Source organism: Cyanistes caeruleus, chromosome 2 (genome assembly GCF_971803275.1).
Source record: "Cyanistes caeruleus chromosome 2, bCyaCae1.hap1.1, whole genome shotgun sequence".
NCBI lineage: Eukaryota > Metazoa > Chordata > Aves > Passeriformes > Paridae > Cyanistes > Cyanistes caeruleus.
Genome location: NC_141702.1, coordinates 94,938,110 through 94,963,630, shown reverse-complemented (window position 1 = coordinate 94,963,630; position 25,521 = coordinate 94,938,110). Strand labels below are relative to the sequence as shown.

General features: G+C 36.6%; 1 protein-coding gene across 2 annotated transcripts in view; it reads right to left on the bottom strand.

Annotated features, from left to right (window-relative positions):
- The window catches only part of THADA (THADA armadillo repeat containing), a 152,142-nt gene that overhangs the window by 90,116 nt on the left and 36,505 nt on the right, over positions 1–25,521 (bottom strand). For both annotated transcript variants that reach the window (XM_086878437.1, XM_086878438.1), the window contains exons 27-28: positions 11,274–11,363; positions 9,794–9,925 (exon numbers count right to left, since the gene is read on the bottom strand). In XM_086878437.1, coding sequence (XP_086734563.1) covers positions 9,794–9,925; positions 11,274–11,363 — 222 coding nt within the window. The remainder of the gene's footprint in view (positions 1–9,793; positions 9,926–11,273; positions 11,364–25,521) is intronic.

Here is a 25,521-nt window from a genome sequence, read left to right as displayed (position 1 = left end):
TCCAAACGTTGCACTTCACCATCCAGACTCTGAGCTTCGCCTGGCAACAGCACAACACAAATCTGCTGCAGGCTCATCCTCTCTGCAGGAAATATGAGCAATGGAGTTTTGCATCCATTTGGACAGTGTGGATGTGTGTGCAAAGCCGTATTTAAAACTGTTCCTTCTCCTTTGATTTGAAAGGTGCTCGGGGGTGGCATGGGGAAGTGTTTCAAATATATGACACTACCTTTACATGCAGGTCTGATATAAGGAGACTTTAAAATCTAGGAATTATCTAAAATATTGTTGTATGTAAAAACATTCACTATGCCAACCTAATTTTATTATACTTCAAGGCAGCAACAAGAACAAAACTTGCAAAATCCTCATGTGATACGCTTCTATTCAATTCTGAGGGCTATTAACAACTGTAGTATTTCACCTTGAACTCAGTAGTGTTTATCTAGGTGCATAAGGAATTGGATGTAAACATGTTTACTTGAAGCAGTCCATGATCAAGAACAAAAAGTCAATAAATCTGAGAAGGTTTCACTCTGTGTAACCGTAGATTCAATTCAATGGATTTCCACTGCTCCGTTCCAGCTTCAACACTTAGATCCTGAACCAGCCTCCCAACTGACGTGATTTATGACCAACTCTCATAAGGCACAAAGATTCCATACTCCTCTGCACACATCAAAGGACCTAATTTATTACTCTTGCTACAAACAGAACACTAGCTGTAAATAATAATATCTTAAGCTTCTTTTGGAAAAAAAAAAAAAGAAAAAACAAACCTGCAGGTGTTTCCTGTGTGCTTGTTTTCCCTTTCTTATTTTTCCCCCTCAACAGACTTCAAATTACCCAAATTAACAACACAAATAAGGATTACCTTTTAGATAAAGGTCACAGAAACAAATGAGTAGAATTAACTTGAAAAATTACACCTGTTGCTGAAAATATGTTCATTATATTAAATAATTCCTACAGTTATATTAAATACTATTATACTACTATTAAATAATGTACATTATATTAAATAATTCCTACAAGGACTAACAAGGAGACGAATGTGTATTTCCAGGTTTTACTGGCTGTTGTCACATGATTTGTGCTTTACTAACAATGTCATTGCTTATTAATGAAACAGTGAATGTTCTGAAGAAGTTCTCTTCTCTGAGCTTCTAAGGCAAACCAAGTATCCTACCACCATCACAAAGAGTCTGAGAGAAGAGTGCAGCATGAGGCAGGAAAGCCCTTGCAATTGAAATCAACCACCCCCGCCTGCAGGTTAAAGCATTTTAAGAGCCACCAGGCCTTTTAAAAGGTAAAGGTGAGTGAAAAATATAGATAAACAAAAATCACACAGATGGTGCTCTTTAAATCCTCAAGCTAGTTGTGCCACAAGATCCTAACAAATGCACTCTAAGAAAATATTGTGGTAAGTCTGTCGGATTCTGTATAGACACGGTAGATAGTATGAGAGATTTTGGTTTTCTTCCATGATGCAGCTGTAGTCCAAGTTATGTCAGCAGTTCCAAAGCCTGAATAAAAACTAAGAAATCAAAGCAGGGGAAAACATGGATGGTGGTCAGAGGTGTTCTCTTCAGAGAGAAAAGTATTTAGCAACAGCTTCAGCTCCTGTTACAATGAGTTTGGTTATTAAGATTCAAGAGCATTGTATGCATTCCTCGTGATTATATACTAGTTCATTTTTTCCCCTTCAAATTATCGCCAAAAGGAATACCTTTAGCAACTTCAAATGCAGTGTGACAGGTTTCCAAGCTAAGTGAGGTCCTAAAATAGAATTAAAAATAACACTCATGCTTCTTGGACTTCTATACTGCAGATGAATCAGCAGGGCAGTACTTGTTTTTTACTGGGAGAGTAAGGTTTCCTGCAACACCAATGGTAATTTGCTACACATGTACCTATAGCTTCTTTTGTTCATTTATTGATTTCCTTTGTGTTTTTCTTTTAAGGAAATACAACCACTTTCCATTTTGCTTTTTCAATGTTTCTTAGCAATTAAAATATCCAAAGCATTTAATTTAAAAAACTTATTTCTCTGTGGAAACCTGTATTGTAATTGGTCTGAAGACAGTTTTTGTTCTTTAATATTAAGATAAAAAAAACCACAAAAAAACCTAAGACTTGATATAGCTTCTCAATATTTACCTGAAGATTAGGAAAATACTACAGAACTCCTAACAGTTTGCTGGAGGTTTTAGATCTACAGTCAACACATAAATGTAGCTCAGAAAATGTTTGAACAAAACCATGGACAGAAACAAGCCAAATTTAATTTCACGTTACTTATGCAGTACTAAACCTCTAAATTCTTATCTATTTCCTTTAAAGTTAAGTTAATGGTTGCCCAAACTTCTAGTCTCTTTATACACTGTGTTAAGTATTTTATTCTTCCAACTTGGGCAATTAAGATAAAACCCTATGTTTTTGTAAGGGCAGTATTTTCCACACAAGCACTTAATGAAGCAGAGTAGCCATAAATACTGCAGAAAGTATGTAGGCAAAATACACAGCCTTTTATTTGTGAAAGCTGTCCACAAGCTCTGCCAGGAGTTGTTTCTCCATATGTTTCCAAGGGCTTTCTTAGGAAAAATTATAGACATTTCTCTCTTCTTGTCACCAAGGTCCAGGTTTATGTAAACATGTGGCCAACTGATACCAAGCTGAATCAACATCAGAAACTTGAATTGTTGTGGTTTAGCAAGCCAAAACACCTAGATCTCTAATATCTGAGTCTATGAAAACTATTACTAATACTGGGTATAAACTTCAGCGCAACAGAAATATGTTCTTGTCAAATGAAGATTTCCTATAGAACATGGTGACTCAATTTAAATGATATCTGTTCTTGAATTCCTATCAAGAAATCTCAAAGAATTTGTCTATGTAGGAAGCCTCTAGGTTTATTTATCATTGAAGTTACATGAGGGTAGAGCCTGCAACTGCTCTTAACTCAAGATCATGTAAAAGACAATTTCATTCACAACCATATTTCTACTTTGTTAATTTGTGAATAGTTACCATGATGTTTCAAAACTGCAAAATAACAGAAAAACACCATTTACTATCCAAACAGCTGGGGAAAAAACCAAAACAAAGACTACTATCTGTCTTAGCAACTCTATCATTATTTTGAACTCTGTGAAAGGGAAGTTGAATGGAAAAATTAAGTCTCAGCACCTTGTAATGATTTTCAAAGCTTCAGATGATTGTAAGCAAAACTGCAATATGAGCAATTTAAAAAAAAACTTCACCAGACCCATTAAAACATCTGAAAGATCTGGGTTGTCAAAGACACTTCCCTTTCAGTCATCTCACCAAAACTACCTAGCCCATTGCTAAAAAGCCTTCCCAGTATTGACTCTTCCCAAACTCAGACTGCTCTTTTTAAAGAATACTGGCTTTTTAAAATATCATTTTACTTTGTTTCCCTTATCATCCTCTGGATAGTTAGTACTGTATTGTATTTTTGTATAGTAATGTATTATTACTCTCTGTTTTCTCATTCCTTCCTGCAAATACTTTTCCAGAATAAGCTAAATCTTATTTTTTGGATACTTACCTTGACCAGCAGAGCACTTAGTGGTTAACTGCAAGTACATAAACGAATAATAAAATTACTTAACCAATCATATGTTGATAGTTCAGCACCCTGTCATATTTTTTACTGGATCATGTTTCAAGTATACATCAAGTTCAATATACATCAAATCCTAACCCAGAATCCCAGCCACTGGTCCTCTTCAGGAGTCTGCCACACTGGAAAAAGAGAGTTACTCTCAGTGTTCATGAATGCCTCTCTGCTAGATGTCACCCTTTATTTCCCATGAATCTGACAGCTCCCTGCAGTTTGTGCATATTTCCTAAACTGTTTCAGCCAATAATCTGCCAATGACTGATGAGCACAGTGAAAACTGGAATAAGAAATTAATAACAAATACCTAAGGGTTGTGTTATTTCCCATCAGCACCACTTAGCTATGACACATCTGTCTACGGTTTCAGAGGAAAGACAGGACTACAGTAAAGAATGTTCAAGATGGATGAAGAGTTTTAGTAGATCAGAGGGTCTTGAGCAGCCTACTGTCAATCAAGTCCTTTCCATTCTTCCCTAGCACTACACTTTTAATTTAATCACATTGGAAGAAATTACAACCTGTTTACAATTTGTTATTTAGAACTGCTAAAGGAAGAAAAAAGACTATTCAGTCTTTTAATTAATAAATACTTACAGTTACCCTTAAGTATTTTTACAGGTCAGTATTTATCACTATGCGATCAGGATTGCACACAGGACAGAACTAAACAGAAGTTGGAGACTTCCAATACAGCCCCAATTCGTTAGTGATAAGCTCCATGGGGAAATGGATTGCCATCCTTCCCTCCTTCTCCCCCAGCTATGCAAAATTTCCACTTTAGGTGTCAAGCAAGAGATTTAATATAATAAAAATCTAAAAAACAATGTATGCTTTAGGGGTGCACATTGCTTCTTTTTTCCAAATGTCTAGACCAGCCCATATTTCAGGAATCTTGCCCATAATAAAAAGGATATCTGTCTTCATCTTGCAACGACTGGTCAGCCCCATGAGCTTCCTCAAGAAGGACAGGGCATTCCAGTTAGTCAGAGCCTGCTCCCAGTCTCACAGGGACTCCAAATAATGCAGTATTTGCAGACAGCTTTAATGCTGAGCAGTTATACTAAAACTTTAGGAACTAAAAAAGCCCAAAACAAATTAAAAAAACAGAGACCAAAGACTGAGAAGATACACAATTGATAAAGGAACTCAGGGAGATGCTTTCATAAACAAGTGTAATCAAAAGCAGCTATTTTGGTACAACAAGGCTGCAACAAACACATGTAGTTCTTTTAATCTAATATGAAAAGACATTCCCACAAAAGCTCTTTCCTTATCAGACCCCTGGTAAGATTCCCAGTCTTACAGAAATGACAGCTGAAAACAGGGAAGTTTTAATATTAATTCTCCTAGTGCTACCATGCCACACTAAAATACAGGGAAAAGAGAAGAAAGGAAGAGGAAGTACACATAGCTGTTAGCACAGTCAGCTAGCTTGTCTGGCCACTTACCAAAAGATACTAGTGCTCAGCCTACAGAAAATCAGCTGCTTTCAAGTTGGATTCAGGATGATATGGTAAACCCAAACATACAAGTGTATATGTGTGAAATAGAACAATCACCAGTGAATCTATTTAAACTTATATAAAAATCAGTTTCAGCTTATAAAATATATATACGTGAATTATTTCCACCAAGCTCTTCTCAAACAAATTGAGGGTATCTTTTTACTAGAACTTCACCAATTGCCTGATTCTTGTGCTGTTTATTAAATCTCAAATTTAAAACTTATTGCAAAGTCTCACAGAAACTTCTGATTTTACATTTGTATTATGTTTCTTTATTATTCCATCTCACCCTAGACCCATTTCCACGAAGCCAATACCGACGTTGTACAGTCTATACTGTACAGGGCTACAGTGGAACACAACCAGTCACCTGACAGACTGGATAGAATTTAACATAATTAAACACAATGCAGAGCAATCAAACTTATAGGCACAAGTCAAAAAGAATAACTTTCTCAAATAAGCAACCTACATGCAAGTAACATTACTGATTGGTGAAAATTTAAATTCACACTACCTTCTGCAATATTAATACTACTGCATCAGAGTCATCTTCCTTAATAAGTGAGCTCTTTCACATTTATGAAATATTAAGACACAACTGAAACTTACAGAGCGCCCCAGAATTCAAGGTCAGCTGCTCTGCTTGCTAGGAAGCTAAAATAAACCCAGAACAATCTATTTCCAAAACTCATAGATGATAAGAATTTTCTCTCTCCTTCCCTAAACACTCTGTAAGGAATGGCTACAGGCTTTTTTTAATTGTTTTAATTAGAAAATGACAATGCTCCATCACACAGAAAATTTTTCCTCACGTCACACAGTTTTGTTTTCCTTGCATCTTAGTGTCTATCATTAATCAACAGTCACAGAGATTAACCATGTACATCAATGACAAAGTGCTCAAGTGCAAAACCAAAACTCTATCAGTCCAGACTGGTAGATGGAGAACGGTGAGAAGAGGAAAGAGAACAGCTAAAAAAGTGCTTCCCACTGCCACCCACCCTCATCCCTGACTGGAAACAGCATCAAGGCACTTGGGAATTTAGCTCCTCTATTTTGCATGAAGACACACTACAGATTACAAAATTCTGCCCAAGAAAACAGTGTCTATTTCATAACTGTTAATTTAATGGAAAGATGTTCACATTTCTTGCTACATAATACACCTAGAAGCAGCACTGCTTTGAAATCTGTCTATTTGCTGAAGTTTTAAAGAGGAAATTTCATGAAGAATTAAGTTTTGTCAAGCAGAAGCCAAGGCACATACATCCAACAAGGTTTTAAAACCTTATATTGTTTGACATTTTAAAGCTAATTTAAAAAAAAACTTGCTAAAAGATTATGAAGTTGCACCCTTAAATAGACTTCAATTAGTTAAAAAGTATTCAAGTTAATAAAGTAGTATCTATTTTACTCCTTCAGAGAATTCAGCCCAGAACATTTAACACTAAACAAACATTCTGTCAATGCCATGGTACGAGAGGACACAAGGTAACTCAATTCTAGATCATTCTGAAGAGATTACACGTCTTTGGGAAAGGGAGAGAGGGAAGCAAAAGGGAGGTTATGTTTTTGTTTCATACTTAAAACATTACCTCCCGATTACCTCCCTTGTTAATCAAAAACATGCTGTACATTCTTTCATCTTAGAAAGTAACCATTAAAACAGACCTATCTAGCTCTTAAAAAAAAAAAAAAAGTGAGGTAATAAGTTGTGAATCAAAGTGTTCCCTTCCAAATTAAACATCTGCAGGGGGAAAAATAGCTTAACAGAACTGCAGATAGGTGATCAAATGCCCTAGTTCAACAGGGAGTAACAACTATGCACAGAGATTGAGATTTGTCCTTGCAGCATTTAATCCTGTTCATATTGTGCAATCCATCTCAGCACGGTCAGAGCAACCACATCTCTACTCCCACTAGATGGAAAATTCCACTTGAGTTAAAGTAAAAATCTTCAGAAGCTCAATTTGAATTCTTTCTCCTCAACCCAGTTTTGTTCACAGAACTGCTTATTCGCTTGCAAACACAATATTCTGTTCATCTTTTCAGTGCAACAACTGAATGTCACCTCACTGCGGGCTCAGCCCTGGAAGGGACATTAAGACCAGTTATGGGTCACATTCACTTTTCCTCTCTCCTCACAGCATGGCTGTATCCTTTCCTGACACTGGTACACCATCCTAAACAAAAATCTCATGGTAAAGCATGGCAATTACAAGTTATAATTGCATTGGACTACCATGTAATCATATGTATGTGCAGATGTTACAGAACACAACACTGCACTGAGCAATTCAAATTTTATATACACAATTTAATGCTTTGGTACATGGGACTTTTAGCATCAGACCTTCTCTTTGATCCTCTCTAATCGATTACTTCACAACCTTCTGAAGAGCAACCAAATGAATAGGAAGCAATTTTATTTTTGTTCATTTGCTACTGTATAATGAAAAATAGAAGGGAAAATAGTAACATATTTTTTTACTAAGATAAATCACCCCTGCATATTCCAACAAATGCAGTCAGAATGAACAGAAAACAGTCATAGCATTCAAAGAATAAGGGTGTAAGAATTGTAGATAGAAATACAGCCAGTAACAACACTCTGAGCTACATCATAAATACATTTACCTCTGCAGAATCCTTGGTATTGTCCCTAGCAATCATAAAAATTTCAATACTTTGCTAAGTAATGAGACAGAAAATGAATGTTTATACATCCACCTACAGCTTTTTGTCGCAAATATGTAGAAATTTTATGCTAGTTTTACACCTGCATCTGTAGCATTTACTACCAAAATCAATTGAAAGGAAGTGCAGAAAACATCATCTTTATCTGCCTCTTTAAGAACACATTTAAAAGAAAGTAGGTCTAACAGTACAGGTCTCTTAAATATTCCAGGTTCTTAGCTTAAAGACTTTACAGGAGTTCTCCCCCCACATCTTCTGAATGAATTTAAATAACCTCAAGATAATAAGTGATGCCTGAAGCATTAGTATATAACTCAACTTCATATAAAGTGTTAGTAAGTTCTCATCACAGCATAGTTAGACAAAACAATCCTTTTCCAGCCCAAGAACCAAGGACACCGTTGCAGCTCCAGGCCCAAAAAGGATAAACAACAGCGAACTGAGGAGAGCAAACTGGGAGGATGAGACTTCATAACCTGAAACTTTAACTGGACAATGTGAAAACGTGTCCATCCATCTTGGATGGAGCTTTGGCCACATTCTTGTACTGCCCAAGGTGTATCCTGTAAAGGCCTTTTAATAAATACCTATTTTATTTCTTTAACACTGTGTAGCCTCTGCTCTACGCAGCCTCTCAAGGCATCATCAAAGCTAGCCAAGTGTGAAAAGTTATTTTGCTGGTGTGTGTACTTATCAAAAAGTAGTGGTCATAACAGAAACAAAGACAGAAGTAAAAAGCTGTAACCAAAAGCTTATCAAAAGTTAATCTATTAGCAAAAAGCAAAACAATGCTGAAATATTACATTAGAAAAAAACCCCAAAAAAAACCCAAGCATTCTTCAGTGCACTAATAAAGGCATCAAAACAGAGCCTTTATCAAAACAATCATTGGACTCATGTAACAAATAGTTTTAAACATTTTCCCAAAAAGCATTTAAGATTCAGATATGGCAGAAAGCCAACATATTTAATTGTTAAATACAGTGTATTTAAAAACTCCTACTACAGGTTTTTTCCTTTCAGAGAAAAATGCTAATTACTATTTACTCTTGAAAATTCATAAAACATCATAAAAGGCAGGAGATACATCACATCTGCTGTGAAAAAGAAGCAGACAGAGATGCTGTTTTGTAACGTAAACTGCTGTTAAAAAAATTTTGAAAGATCTTAGGATAACAACTTTGTCTTGTTTCACTACTGGACAAGCAAGATTAAGCACAGAAGTTTCTCACCCTACTGCACTGAAGCCTTCACACAGATAGCAAGACTTCCTTTCAAGTACTGGTGATGCTCATTTTTCCCTACCCACCACAGCCCTGGTTCCCTCATGAGGCTCCTAATCCCAAACAGGAGGCATACAGAGTAGCAAAATATCTGCTGAATATGTTCTTATAACCACTATATAAATGAAACTCACACTGTATAAATATTTGAAAAGTCATCTTAGAAACATGTTAGATAAAGGACAGATCCATATCTTTATCTAGCTATGTATATTCATGGATGGATATGGAAAGAGATACATAAACACATCTACAAATCTGTACAAATCTGTATGTCAGACATTACATTTATATGTTGCAAACAATCATTCTGCAGGACTGAAAAAATATCATTAGAAGCATGCATAGCAAATCTTGCATTCCTAAATCTGTCAAGCTCATCAGTTTTAATGTACACCCTCTTAGTGGTAGCAGTGATACAGTGTTTGCAGATGAAGATTTACAAATGAATCATACAATGATTTGCATAAGTCAATATTCTTTCTTATTCTCCAAAACAAGTATTAATAGTATAGAAAAGTCCAACCAATAAATACCTATTTTTCCTTTAAGAATTAAAACTGAAGAGAACTTAAAAAGGCATTTTATCTAAAAAAATTCCAAAGATTCAAGAAAGAATTCCCATCACACAAGAAACCACTACAAAATCACCTTACCTTATAATTAAGGGGACAAATGGTGCTGTGCTGAGCGCTGAGTGAGAGCCATCCATTGGAGATGGATAGAGTCTTCCCAGGATTAAAAGCAAAAGAAACAGGCTTGGATGGATTTTCAACTCCTCAGCTTCACTAAATAAAAAGGTGTAAGAAGCATTTGGTGAAAAAAAGCATCCTCCATGCTAGTCTTGAGCCTCTTCCCCATAAAACAGCATTCTGCATTTCTGGTTCAAGCAGTTATCCTAGGCTGATCATTACATGGGAGTGCAAGCCCTGCTGGGATCAAATATGGCATCCAGTTCTTCTGCAGGACCCCCTCTAATGAAGACACTCATGGCTGTATTGCCTCCACTTTCCCACATTATTCCAAGCCTCCTTTATTCCCAAATATGGTGAGCTGCTTTCACTTTTACCTAATATTAAAAACCTGCACAGATAATGTTTCTCTATGAACCAGGAAACAAAGAGCTGACTTACAAAAAGGTGGCTTAAAAAAAGTACTTTTATCAGTTTGAAAGGAAATGTGTGTTTAGTAAATAATACGTTTTACTAAAGAATAGTTCTCATCATTGACACCATGAGTCTACTATTCATATCATTAAAACAATCAGAAAACCAAGTTAAAATCAATACTTTTTGATTTATTTTATTAATCCCCATTGAAAAAGCATTCATGACCAACATTTGAAACAGCAGTTTTCAATTTTCTCAACTGAAGAACTTCCCAAAATTTGCCAGTGATGACACTGTCACCTTCTATAACATTAGGTAGCATGGATTGCTGTGCAATACACAACCTTTTTTCTTAGACCTGAGACTGCAAAACATGGAATGACTGGTGAAACTCCTGCTTCTAAGTGTCCACCTTAGGCCCATTAAACAGTCAGCTGAACCTCACCCATAAATCAGCTGCTCAACTTCCACAGTTTATATCATAGCATTTTAAGGAAAAACAAAGCCAGCACTGGTTTACTTTCAAAGTTCATGAACCTGGAGGTAACAGCATCATCCCAAATGGTATCATCTGCATTGATCAAATTGTAGCTCTCAGCCACCATTTGTGGAGTCTTTAAAACAAGATCAAGGACCTTCCCAGAGTCACTGTGCCACAGGCTGGAAAGTGTTCATGTGGTGTTACTAGAGGCCTATGACCCCGTATCACTTAAACAAGCTGGGAAACCTCATTGTTAAATGTGAGACACTCAAACACCTGGGTTCTGTTTCCCTGAAAATTGTAAGTTCCTTAACATCTGATCCTAAGAACACAGCAACTCTTAATTAGTCAGCAGTCGTTCAACCTTTAGAGACTTAATGCAATGTGCCAAAGTTAAATGAAAAAAGCCTTAGCAAAAACATTAGAACTGTATCATTTCAAGAAGCACTGATGCATAAAATGGCATTAGGGTATGTAAGTGACACAACTCAGTTTAACCTTTTCACTTTACTTCATATTTCAGAGTTTTCTCAGACATCATCTTACCTGTTCAAAGTGTTGGTTACAACCTCTAACTGCGTGAGAAGGAATGGATAAAGGCTTGGAAACCGAGAGAAAAACTCCCGTCCTGTCATTCTACAGAAAAAAAATGATGAAGAGTCATAATTAGCATTCTGCAGTAATTAGTTACAGTCAAAGTATCAGTTCATTTGTTGTATTTCTGATGCTACAGTGAAGCTGGAGAGGCAGAAGCACCAAGCACACACACTGAACTCTCAAATGAGGCAGTATGTTTTCATGAAAAATGGTAATATAGTGCAGTTCTCACAAGTTAAGTAACTGTCTCTCTCTGTGTGCTCACTAGCACTTTGACAGCTAAACTGATCAGGCCTTTCTGGGAAAAAGGGATCTTAGCCCCTTAATCACACTAAAAAGAAAAAGATATAGCAGTTTGAATTCTGACACTATTTTAACAATATTCTGGTTGAACAAGAGAAGATGTCCTAAATCACTCATAGAATATACTTAATAGACATGTACTAACAGATACTCATAGCTTGCTGATACACTAAAAAGCACCTCAGAATAGTAATTCACAGAAGATTTGTAAAAACAGCAGTGGCAGAAGAATCTGAGCTTCCATTCTAGTCCCTCTTTCCACATTGCTGCTTCCAGCACATGGCAGTAGTGACACTGCAGGCCACATTTCTGTTCCTGTAGATGGAGGAACCAGGTTCAAAACACAGCAACACACAAACACCTCATGAACTCATTCCTAGCCAGAACCAGTAAGGCAGCACGGTTAAAGCTGCAACAGCAAATCAATCCAAGCTAAAAAGACGCAAGTAGAAATCTGTATTTGTTTTACAACCTTTTGATCAGATAAAGGATGGCTTCGTGGTTTATACGAAACCATTCAGCATCATCGAAGCAAGAACCACTTGAATGTTACCGTGGGGAAACTCTAATTAGACATATATGGTATGCAGATAAAAAAGACTTCCTTTACAAATAAATAAATGAAAGGCCATCATTTAGAAAAACAAAGCCAAGTGCAGAGTTTGCTTGCCACAAGATCAACCAAGATAAATGTTCCATGTTAGCATGACTCCATTGCAAAGCTTCCAATAAGCAGACACATCCAGGTTTGGAAAAAGAACACGATGAGATGGCAAGAATGAATGTGCGTAAAAATAAGCAGACAAAAAAAATCACGCACGAGTAAACGAGCACATGGCAAACATCAGCACAGCTCCTTCCAGCACTCAGCTAACATAACATGCCTTAGCCACAGGCCACAGAATAAACAAAGCAAAACCAGACTGTTAGGTGGAAACAAATGTTTAAAGAGGGACAGGAAACTTTCCCAAGGCACATAAGAAAAAATTCTGTGAATATATATGCAATGTAGTGGACTGCTAGAACTAAAAGCAAGGAATCTGCAATAGCTGTTATATCTACAAAAAAGATTTCAGAAGTTAACACATGGAAGCATTAAAACTGTGAATTAATATAAATTGAAGCACTAATGAGAACTGTTTCAAAACATCAATATTGATAATAATTGGTTGGTTATTCAAGCAGAAGACACCCATGCCATTTTTTCTAACAGTGTCCTCAAAACTACCTCAACTTTTTTGCACCTACAGTACAAAGCAAACTGAAGAGGCAAAGCCAGAGACAGCACAAAACCTAAGATCTATCAGGTCAAACAGCCCATCCTACTGAATTTTCCTATGCAAAACATTAAGTACTCAGTATTTAAAAATAAAAAGTTCTACCCAAAAATGCTGTGACATCTCCATCTCTTGTGCTACAGAGTGCAACAAGCAGAATTGGAGTCAAGTTTCCTATGGAATGGATGCTTAGAGATTTAAGAGAGGACTACATACAAGTACTACCTCACAAGTACTTTTAACGTCCATTTAGGTCCATTTTTCATGTATTAAAAATTCAGCAGACACATTTGAATCAATATTAAATAATGGAACTGAATATCCTTACACAGCCTCAAAATTATTTGCAATTAGCATAGTTTCATAAATCTTTTTGACAGGAAAAGAAAATTATAACTACTGAAGTGGGTAACTTACATAACCTACATAACCTCCTACTTGCTTTACTGCTTCTGAGCTTACTGATGGGAGAAGGCAGCCTAATCAAAACCACTGACAGGCATTATCTGCAGAGATGTCCACAGGCATTTTCAGAAAAAAGAAGACACAACTGTCTGAGCAGACAGTTAAAGGATCTCCAGTTCAGAGGGGAGAAAGAAACACTACACATTATCAGAAGTGCTGCAAAATTAAAAGGTGTGCTCAACATACAAAGCATTGATTTAAGTGTGAATCCACTACTTGGGGATATCAAGGCAAGGAGATGCACAGCTGGGAATAAACAGGAAGCAAAACAGCTAGACAGTATGGAAGAAAGAAATTTAGTTGTTTCATTTTTTAATGCTGACCATGCTTTTTGCTCCTGGAAACATGTACACACAACTATTTGTGTACTGTGAAACAACAAAAAAGTACAATGGTTCCGCTCTTCAAAACTGTTCATGACACTGAACCACATATTTTATATTCATTTCATCAAAAACCAAACTCCTTTGAAAAACAAATACTAGCATTTTGAGATATGTCCCATGCATGCTAGTGATACAGATTCATGCATGTACACATACACACAAATGTGAGTTATGCTTTGCAAGTAATAAGCTATCTATACCTTTAAAAGACGTCCCTGACGTATCTATGAAAGAACATGTCAAGTAAATGTGGACTAAAACAACCCAAAAGCCACTGCCAACAGTCTTCATGAAACAAACTTTTTCTTCCTATTCTACAACAGATCTGACAGGAAACAACAGCTTTAAATTAAAAATACAGATAACTACCTTCCCATTAGTCACTGACATAGTTCAAACACAGGTTTTTGGCAACAGAGCTACCATAATTAAATTCTTAAACCAAACATTCTGCAGATCATAAGATTTTACATCTACTCCCCTAAAATGTGTTTATAAGAGAAGAAATAGAGAACAGCCTTAAGATACTATTTTACCCCATTCCAGCTGAAACTATTTTTTATTGCTTCAGAGATCATCTTTAACAGTATGTTCAACCACAGACTCTGTAATAGTATTTTCTTTTTTCCTGTTCATAACTCAAAGAAGCACAATTTCACAATCCAGAATTTCAAACAGCATTACTGAGACCTACACAACTGGTGGAAGGTTATTTACTGAGAAAGGAAGTAGAGCAATGAAACAGAAAAGCTATCAATGGGCTGATGATGCTTACAATAAAATCCCTCTCCCCACTGAAAAATATCATTTAAGTACATAATTTAAATGATGCTTGATGTAGAAAGGCCAAGAGAGAAACTGATGGAAGCACTCATCCTACTAAATTCACTTGTAAAAATAATTTGAAAAACTGTATACATGCACAATATTGCAGTACTTAAAAAAATGCAATATTAACGTCTCAGAGAGTTTCCAGTTTAACAATGTTAACTTTTTTTCATGCAAACAATTCTGCACAAAAGCCAGATGATAGAGTACAATCCATTTACAGAAGATTTCATTTTGATGGCTAGACACAGCAGTCATGGTTTAGCACTCAGAAGAAAGACTGACAAAGAATGTTTATGTAGAGACACACGAGTTTCTTTGCCATTTTCATTCAGTTCTCCCCACCTGAAAAGATGTTCCATTTACAAGAAACGGTAATACAGAGGTATCTTCTGTACCATGTTATACAGAATCAACCAACACCCACCATTCCTAACAATTCTCTATGTGCCCTTGAGTCAAACTCTTCCTCCTAAATAGATTCTGGAGCAGGCAAAAGCAGGGGGAAGAAAAATCCTTTACAGAATATACAAGTCACATCAATTGGCAAGAAGTTACTTTGAAGGCATGTGATGACAGGAAGGACAGAAGTTAACAGCTAGCAATAAGCACCTGGAAAACAACTGAGTCACAGCTAAGTTCCAAAAAACCAACTAGTGATAGGGGTAAAAAATAAAAATAATAATAATAAAAAAAAAACCAAACCAAAAAGCAGACTGTAAGTCTATAAAACTTGAAGGGAAAGTCTGGTTTAAGCATGGTACACAGTTTAGAGTGTTGATAATGCTTCTTCAGAAAAGACACCAAAGTCAGTTTTACTTCATTCTGAAACAACCTAACCCAGAAGCCCTTATTATATTCTCGAGTGTCAGCAGTTCTTCCATTCATTTAGCACCAGTTCTTTGGCTTTTTCATTTTTCAGAGCAGAACCTGGAGTGGCTTAAATTAAGCCAAGAATCATGTGCTTTAAAGTTTTCATGTGCTTTGCATGTGGAGATATCAGTAACAACAAACTTCTAGAACCAATTCATAAATGCTGCTAGAAACTGACAACTCCAGTGATTACACATTATGTTTGTCTCAGTAGCAACCTGAAGCTACACAATTCAAGGGTTAACATTTATGTTTAATTTTCTAATAAAATATTCCACCTTTATATGTAACAAGTGGGTGGATTATTTAACTTCATTTTAAAAATACATTTAAGAATAAAACCATGTATGCTGCAATGTTCTTTCTAAAACTGTGCTGTACTCTTAAGAGAACACTCCAGGAGATTAAAATTCTGCTGTGACACTAGGGCATACAGATAATTTTACTGTGACATGTGTCAGAGATTACCTGTTTCTGTTCTTTCATTTATTTTTCAGAAGAACGAAGCTTTATAACCTTGTAAGCTATTTTTAGTAACTGACACGTAAAAGAACATTTGCAGCAAATATGTTCATATTTGAATAGAGTATAGGTGAGATCTTCCAAGCACAACAAGCGTTTCTGGTGCTCTTTTTGAAACACAAATATTGCTAACATCTCATGTCAGCTGACAAAAATGCATGGCCAGATGTCTGACATGGAAAAATAACAATATTTAAAAATAAAAATTAGAACTGGGATGTGAAAAAAATATATACAAGATACATTTACATCAGCACCAAGAACATAGTTTTGATGAAATTAAGTATTTTTAATTGTCTCCTGTAAAATCTACTTCTGTTACATCAATCCTTATATTGGAATCATTAACCATATGTCAGATGATCCTTTATGTTAAAGAGCAGTAATGCAGAAACAGAGCCCAATTTACTCCTGGCAATGCAAGGACAACTGCTGCTGAAAGAACCTGAAAACCAGGATGGACTTTGGCAAAATTGTCATTCAAAACGACATATTTATATAGACAATATACATTTTACATATTTGCTTTTTCTGACATCACTGAATTATGAAAAAAATCCCACAATGCAACCAAACTAGGTTAACCTGACTAGACTAGGTTAGCTATAACCTGCCCATTTGAACATTCCTATTCTTTCCCTGGTCACCCTTATCACATATTGAAGAATTAGATGCTGTCTCAAAACGTAGGAAGCCTATTTCCCTGCTAACAAAGATAATTTCAGAAGCAGAAGCTCAAAATAAATGGGAAACTTTTTTTCATCTACAGAAAAACACACCAAGAAAAAATGTTTGGCAGATTGATTTATGTTGAGGTTATGGTAAAGACATGCTTTAAGAATTACATTAATTTTTTGCTTCTTTAATAGGACTAAATTATATAACAATCATGGCATGACAGGATGAGTAACAGCAATAAAGGTACAGAAAACACAAAGTTTCTAGCTACAGGGGAAGCAAAACTTAAAGAATTTACTATATTTGACTCAAGGGGTAATTTTATCTTGAATTTTAGAACACAGCAAAACAGCATAATATTATCCAACTACAAATGCAAATATATAACATTTGAAATTATTCAAAAGTGGTAGTAAGGAGAAGGATTCATAAAACAACAGATTTTGCACCTGGGATGAATAAGCTTGAGCATCAGCACAGACTGAAAACCAACTGGCTCAGAAAGCAGCAGCCCCAAGGGAAAAAAATATATGGGTTATGGTGGATGCCAAGCTCAGTGTGAGTCAAGGGCACATCCTCACTGCTCACAGGGCAAACTACACATGGGACTGTGCTCATTCAAACGAGAGCCCCAACAGATCAGTGAGGCTACACACGGCATTCTCCATCACAGTTCTGGGTGGCCAAGCTCAGAAGAGATTATGGAACAAGAGAGGGTCCAGCAAACAGCTGTTCAGATGGGCATGGCCTACAACACATGTCCTGCAAGATCCTGAAGGAGCCAGGTTTGTTCTGTTTGACAAAGAGGAGGTCCAGGATAGATCTACAGCAGCCTACAACCACTTGAAGGAATCAGAGACTAGAGAGCAAATAATCTTTTTGCAATAGCTGCAGAGAGTGCAGAAAGGACCAGTGATTACAAATCATAGCTTGGAAGTTTTAAACTGGGCAAGCTTTAAATTGGGCAAAGGAAGTACTCAGAACAGTTATGAAATATCCTTGAAGCTTTGGAGGTTTTAACTGATGTAGGGTTGCTAGCAGTCATGCTCTCAATGGGAATCCAGGAAACAGGACAAAGAAGTCCCTTTACAATTTGTATGGTTCCACTTAGCTACCTTCCCACTTTGTCACCATGGTTTTAACACTGCCTTCTTACAAGATCAATGTTTTTCTTGTCTTCCTGCATTTGCTGGCCATCATAAGCCAAAACAAGTACAGTAAACAATAAATCCTGCTCAGAACAAAATTCTTGAGATTTAACAGTTTTTATTAAGTTAGTAACTTAGTCTTCAATTCAGCATAAACTATTATTTTTGCCACATTGTACGATAGTATTTAAAATACGAGCTTGATGTAGATATGAAAATAATCACTTAAAATGTTATTTCAGAAGTATCATGTATTTATGAAAGCTCTTGATTATCAGTCTCTCTGGATAGTCACCAGAGAACCATCACTATTTTCTTACTAAGAGACAGAGACAACAGCAGCAGGAAAGTTCCTTTAGAAATAGAGGTTATATACAAATTTTAATTTGTCTCAGGCAATTTTGTTCTAAAGAATATGCCTAAAGGTTAAATTCCTAAAATCACATGCTGTCTCAGAACTCATGACGAACTGCTTTCAATAAAACATTTCACACGCAAAAGAGAATTTCAGTGCTGCCACAGAAGGCAAAATGACCATGTAATTTTGTGGGGAGGCCACAATGAAGCTTGGAAAAAACAACTGTAAAAAAAAACCTGATGTAATGCATTGACTAATAAGCCCAAGAGCAAGGATACAGAAGACTATTGCATACTTTCCTAAACCTAACATGATACAAGACACCTCTTCCATGACAAGAAGGCACAACTTTTCTGTAACCTCATCAAATCAAATGTTACAAAAATGTTAAAAAAAGCAATTCAGATGTCATTTTTACCCTGCATGAAATGGAAAACACTATGAAGGGGAAAGAAGCATCATCATAAAGATGTGGGGTTTGGGCCTTTAATAAAGATGTGGTGACTCTGTACCTTCAATAAATCTAACATTTGTTTTATTAGTAATTAGAAAACACTTAAATCCCAGAACAGTAAGCAAAATAGTTTAAGTTCACTGACTTGAAAAAACATTCTTTTATGCTACACAGACCTAAAATAAATACTTAAAAGGAACTAAGAATATGCCACTATATCTTGGTTTTCATTTTCCTTCAGACAGAAGTGCTAGAATAAACATTTGTACTAGTTTACATTGTCGTGTTTTTATGAGGTTAATAACTGAACTGCCAATCAAAACCTGTGTAAATACAGTAGTTAAAATACCTTCTGCTTTAGAGGCACTTTTATTTACAAGAGAGCTAGCCAAGATTTCCAAAGGACTGCATGGTCTGATTTGCTTTGATCTCTCAAGCACAAGTTTCTTTCTACCTCTTGTTTTGCTATTTATTACACTCTTTGTGTGATCAGGTATGGAAAGAGCACCTGCATAGAACAAATACATCAGGAAAAGTATGACTTAAGAGGAATAATTATGCAACATACAGTTCAATAAAGTAACTTGTGAAGAATACTTTAGCAAGAACAGTTTTGCTGTGATGCTAGACAGAGAAGTATGCATACAGTGGGCTCAGAATAAAAACAGGTGACCAGCACTTGAACCCAACATCACAGACACAACCTGGCACCTGTATCAACACATTAATCACCACTCAACTTTGATACACACAGACAAATGCACCTAGATATATATATACACACATGTATATAAAACTATATCTAAAACTAAGTTTGAAATAATTATTTTACATATAATTACTTTTAACAAACTTTTTTTAGGACGCTAAACTGTGTATATGACTATATGTACATACAAATATATGTATGTATACACAAACATAGATAACTAAAATGAAGAGATATGCATATATATATCTAGAAAGTCTCCAAGAATTCTGTTCAACCACTGCCTATAACACTATGATCGCTAGTTTCTTGCCACAAATTATGTACTGTAAATGCTTAATTTCAGCTGCAATAATCCACATTTTCTCTCTGAGTATTCTGTGAGGAGTAGCTGCTTTTTACTTTGCACAGTGAATTTAATGAAAAAGGGATATGTATAACATGCTCAGATCAAAACAGAATAATTACCTCTATTCATACTAATGAAAACTTTTATCACTACAGCATAAAGTAAATTACCTACTCATGTGCCTAGTTCACATTAATTTTTGTTTCATGGAATGCATTTTATTCACTTGGTAGAAACAAACATTAATATTATGACCCTAATATATTTAAAACAAATGAACTGGAGTTACCTTGGGCCCGCATATATATTTTTAGGGTGTTTCACTTTGGGTAAACTTTCACTCAGGTCATTTTACCACATTCATTTTTCTATTTTCTGGTGCTGACTTAAGACAGGATGTTGTGAAGATAATCCCTATTCAGAGAACAGAGATACACATTTGTCCACCAATGATTTGTGTTTTAGGCCCCAGAAATGTGACTGGGATTTATGTGGGCTATTGCTCTTCTGACTCTGTATAGACAAGACCTTGAAGTAAAAATGTTTCTTTAGATTTTAGGTATTTTATCAAAAAAAGACACACACTGTGTTCCTAATACCAGCAGAAATCATACAGAGAGAGAGCATCCTCAGCCTTGAGAAGAAAAGTCCCTATTTTCTGCTACAGGAAATTTTAGAGATTTAGTTTAGACCTGAAAAACAGACAGAGTAAATAAAGCAGTAATACAGAGGGAAACAGATTTGTTTAGGAGCTTGTTTTCAATTTGTTTCTGTACACAACTTTCATGAATTTTACCTTCAACTTACAAATTAATAGCGTCTTATCATCATTATTCTTGTTATAAAGGCACTTGGGGAGCCTGTTCAAAATAACTTTTAAAAAAGTATATTGTTATTGAACTATTAATCAGCAAAAGTCGTAACGGTTATCTGAGTAAGCCTGAACTTTTGCATGTTTTCTTAAGACAGTTCTAAGATTAGGTCTTCTAAATCTGTCAAAATCAATAAAAAAAAAAGAGAGCCAGAGTATTAAAAAACAAAAAGTCGAACAAAATAAATGGGGCCTATTTTTGGCACACAGAAGGGCAAGGGATGTTTTTCCTTAAAAAAATAACCCCTAACAAGGCAATGTGCTGCAATAAATCCTTAATAACTACTTCAAAAGCATTCACCAGAACAACTGAGATGGCATGGAGGGAACATGGAGGCTGAAAAAGGTGACACAGAAGGAGCCAGAGGAAAAGCACCAGAGGCATTTCAACAGTACAGTCACCTCATGAAACCTCAATGTCACTGATAGAGTATTTCAGCTGAAGAGCTGCAACCGGCCAATGCTGCCAGAGAAAATCCACTAGGGAATCACTAACAAGAGCCAAGATAAAGCAAATCCCAACCCTCGCACAGCATGCAGTCTGAGAAGCACAGAGCACAGCGAGGCTGGTTTTGTGAATCGAGCTGCACATGCGTATCCCTGCTGGAGGCAGCACAAGGGGCTCAGCGTTCCTGGAGCCATGGCCGTGGTCACCATCCCCTCACACGGAGCTGTACCTCAGCTGGCACAAGGGAATTCTGCCGCCGGTGCGTCTCCAAGTCGGCACCGAGTGTTTAAGGGCTGGAGTAACCGGGAGCATCCACTCCAGGGAACTCACCTAAGAGCTATCCCATTTTACCATACTGATGTGCCACTATAGCCTGACCACGTTAGTACCACCAATGTTTATTTTGGCTTACCTCAAAACAGGACTGGCCACTCCTCTTGTGGGCAACACTGACCCATCTCACAAGTCCTACAGAGCTTCGTATGATCCACTGAAAATGTCTAAAAAGCTTGCTGTTAAGATTGACAAAACATCCTTGATGTCAGACAGACTTTTCAGGTGCTAACTTATAAATACTGGAACTGTTAGCCTGCCAGGAGTGGAATGTATAACAGGAATCACGTTCTTATGATGTACTCCGTGTATTTGAAGCTACAACTCAAAAGCAGCTTAGAGAAAAGGAAGGTACTATCAGAGTAATTTAATTTAGAGATAATATTATGAAAAGAGAGGTTTCCATAACAGCATTCACTATCTAATGTTTTCTTCTAACTTTTCAGTGTTAAATGTGATTCTTTAGGGTCTTAAAAATCTTAACATTAAAGAAAAAAGCATATAATTTAGAAGAAAAAAAATAGACCAACCTAAGTGTTTTTAGAAGTTAATTTGATTTTACTCAGTGTCTTTCAGGTGTGCAAGGAACCACTTACTGAGAAGTGCTGAACACTCAACTTGCAATAAAAACAAGGAAAAGCAGAGAGCAGTCATGCATGTTGACTGCCTTGTAGCCAACAAGGCATCTTCATAACCTGTTAACATCTACACAGTTTTCATCTTATTGCAATTAAAAAGGTAAGTTTCCCTTTTCCAGAGTTTGAAGCCATTAACATCTATTGACAGCTATAAATGAAAATAAAGACAAGGTAATAAGCAGATGGCAAGAAGAGTTTTCTTTCTTTTCAAATAGATCTAAACCAACATTGAAAACATGGCAGCATTCATTCTCAAATTCCAGGCAGCATGAGTTAACTCCACAGAAAATCTGTGTTGACATCTAGGTATTTTCCTCCACATGCATTATCCCTTCACTACACTATAAATACATAGGAGCTTCCCGCCTCCCAAAATGCAAATATATACATATATACTCTATTTATGAAACATAAATATCGTCAGGTTGCACAGTACCATTTCAGCCTTGCTTAAAACCCTCTTTGTTAATTAAAGAGTCGAAGCTTTTCCTTCTTGAAACCTCCTCCACCAAGGTGAGAAGCAGAGGAAATTAATTCTCCCCACTTCCTACTCTTTCTTTCTGCCTACACCTGAGTACATTGGTGACTCTTCCTAAGGACTCTGGAACATCTCTATTCCAGATAAAAAAATTGCATTTTCAGATAAAACAGGATGATGCTTTTTTACTACCCTAAAGACTGAAGCTTGTTCTAAGTCAAATGGCAAATTGCCTCAAAGCCTCAAAGGCAAATCCTGATCATCCTTATCCTTTGGTTTGGTGGGGAGGGGGAATTAAAAAAAAAAAAAAGAAAAAGAAAAGCCTGAAATACCATGGATTTGATAAGAAGAGTCTCATCAAACGTCTAATGACGAGTGTCTTGTTGATTAACAAGCAGTAACAACTTTAATCAGCATTGTACTACAGACCAAAAAGGTATCTGACATATATATATATGTATGTATGTATATGTAAATATGTATATATGTATGTATATATTAAAGTACCACTATTATTACTGTAACTCCTTTGGACAGAAGATAATTCCTCCACAACAAACAACTTAATCACATTTCAAAATTAATTTCAGTTAACTGTACATGTAACTTACTCTGATTTTCATTTTGATTTTCATGTCTGCCTTAACTATCAGAATATATATAGCTTCATATCAAGACATCCTGTTTTTTTATGTGACATTGGAACCTACAATCAACTACAGCAAAAACCTACTTCAGATGATTTGCAATCTGTAGCAACACTAAGTCAAAAAAGAAATGACCATGAAAGAAACAGAACTACAAAGCACACACTACACTCCAGCGTCTTTAAAAGTGCATGGAATGAACAAATCTACATTGCAAATTTGACTGCACAACAAAAAAAGAAGTGGCTATTTAATAAAAAAAAATCATTGGCCTACAGAACTCATTGCTGTCCAAAGTTCTAGTCAATCAATTCACATTAAACCAAGCACAGCACTCAGGTCTTCAATGTGCCCCTCAGGGTGGTGCCTCCAAGAGAGCTGCAGAGGAGCTTTTTATAAGGGTGTGTAGCAATAGGACAAGAGAGAATGGCTTTAAATTGACAGAGGGCAGGAGTAGATCAGGTATTAGGAAGAAATTCTTCACTGTGAAGCACTGGAACAGGTTGTCCAGAGAATTTCTGGATGCCCTGTCCCTCAAAAGTGTTCAAGGACAGACTGTATAGGGCTTTGAGCAATCTGGTCTAGTGGAAGGTCCCTTTCCATGGCAGGGGTGTTGGAACAAGCTGTTCCTTCATCTCTCTTCCAACTAACATCATTCTGTGATGACAGAGGAGCAGAGGGAGGATGTGCTTGGAAGTGCGACCCTCTCCTGAGTCACTGCCTGGGTGGAAGGCAGATCCCAGGGCACAGTTCAAGTGCTGAACAGCACTGGGGCTGGGGAACAGCTCGCAGCTGATCCCACCTTAGCCAGGCAAGCTAGGATGCAGACACAGCAAGTATGAAGTGACTGACTGCACCAGCAGAAACACCTGTGCTGTGAAGGGCTCCAAGAAGGGGGTTGTTTTCTCTAAAGCACACCATGATATACCTGTGAAGAACACACTTTCTGTAACCAAATATCAAAATGCAAAGACAACTTTCCAATCTTCCTCAGTACATTGAATTTATGTGGCTAGAATTTCATTCCAAGTCTTGCAGATTTTAAATTATTACAGCATTTAAGAAAACTGTACTGCCAAATCAAGTATATAAAATCTAAAGTAAACACTCTACAGGTAAGTGCTAACTGGCCATTTTACAAGTGTATATTCTCTGAAATTCAGAATGTCATTTAGCCAAATACACACACATACACCTATATAAAGACACTATCACACACTTGCAGCAGCATTAGAAGTTTTGACACAGTCTCTCAGAAAGAGAAACACCAGAGAAGAGTTCTAACCTTATTTTCACTAGAGGAGAAAGCTCTACATATATAGTTGCATGGACCACTATATGTAAACAGCCTTCACACAACTCCTCTCCAACAAGCAAGACTACACACAGTTGTTATTTTTCACATATTAATTTTCTGACTCATCTTCTTTTTCATCCATGCTAAAATTAAAAAGATGCATCAATACTTCATGTTCCAACAAAGCTTCCTTGTGAAAGTCTACACAAACCACCCCACTTCTATCAGTATCATAGGAACTACTCTTGAGAAACCAGACAGAAAGTTCATCCTTTTTTAGAGAGATGCCCAAAATAGCCCAGTAATAACCTAATTCCCTACTGACACAAAAGTGACAGATTTAACCCCCTAATCCAAAATCAGGTAAACTGGAAACCCCTAGGCAGGGTCCTAATGAGAGAGTTGGTTTCTGGACAGACAGTCCCTTAATGTAAACAGCACATGCTCAAGGCAACAGAACACGCAGTTTAAACCCAGGTGACTTTCACAAAAGCTCCTACAGATCCAAGTTGTCAAAATGCCAGTGCTTTGGAAGTGGGGAAAAAATTACTTGGTTTTAATATATGAATTATATTCCAGCAACACGCTCCTTGAGTTTAAAGCTCCCAAATTGAAGTGCCCAAGCACAGCTGCACCCAGGGATGAGGCTGCAGGGAGCTGTGCAGCAACGGTGACACCTCGTGGTGCTAAACCACAGAAATACAGATGTCTCTCTTCCCAAACACAACCCACCTTATACCCACCTGTGGGGTTCTTCTGCAGAGATAGGAGGTACAAACCAAATCTTTGCCTGTTTTCACACCCTCACTGACCTGTCTTAAGAGGTGCCTTCCTAATCCCTGTGTCACAGTTTTGACAAGAATACATGGAAAACAGCAGAAGTGATTACATGCAATGCTTAATGCACAACTGCTAAATGAACAGATGAAGAAAAGAAAGCCAGCCCAGGTTTAACATCTTTTGGTTAAAATGACTACAGAGAATTACTGTAAACAAAAGCTTCAGAGAAGTAAGTCAACAGGACCAGTTACATAAAAATTAACATTGCCATTAATAAATTTAATTCAGCTACATAAAAGATTGCTTCATTCTGGTATCTCCCATCCCCAACAGACTCAAAGTAATGCTCAAATGC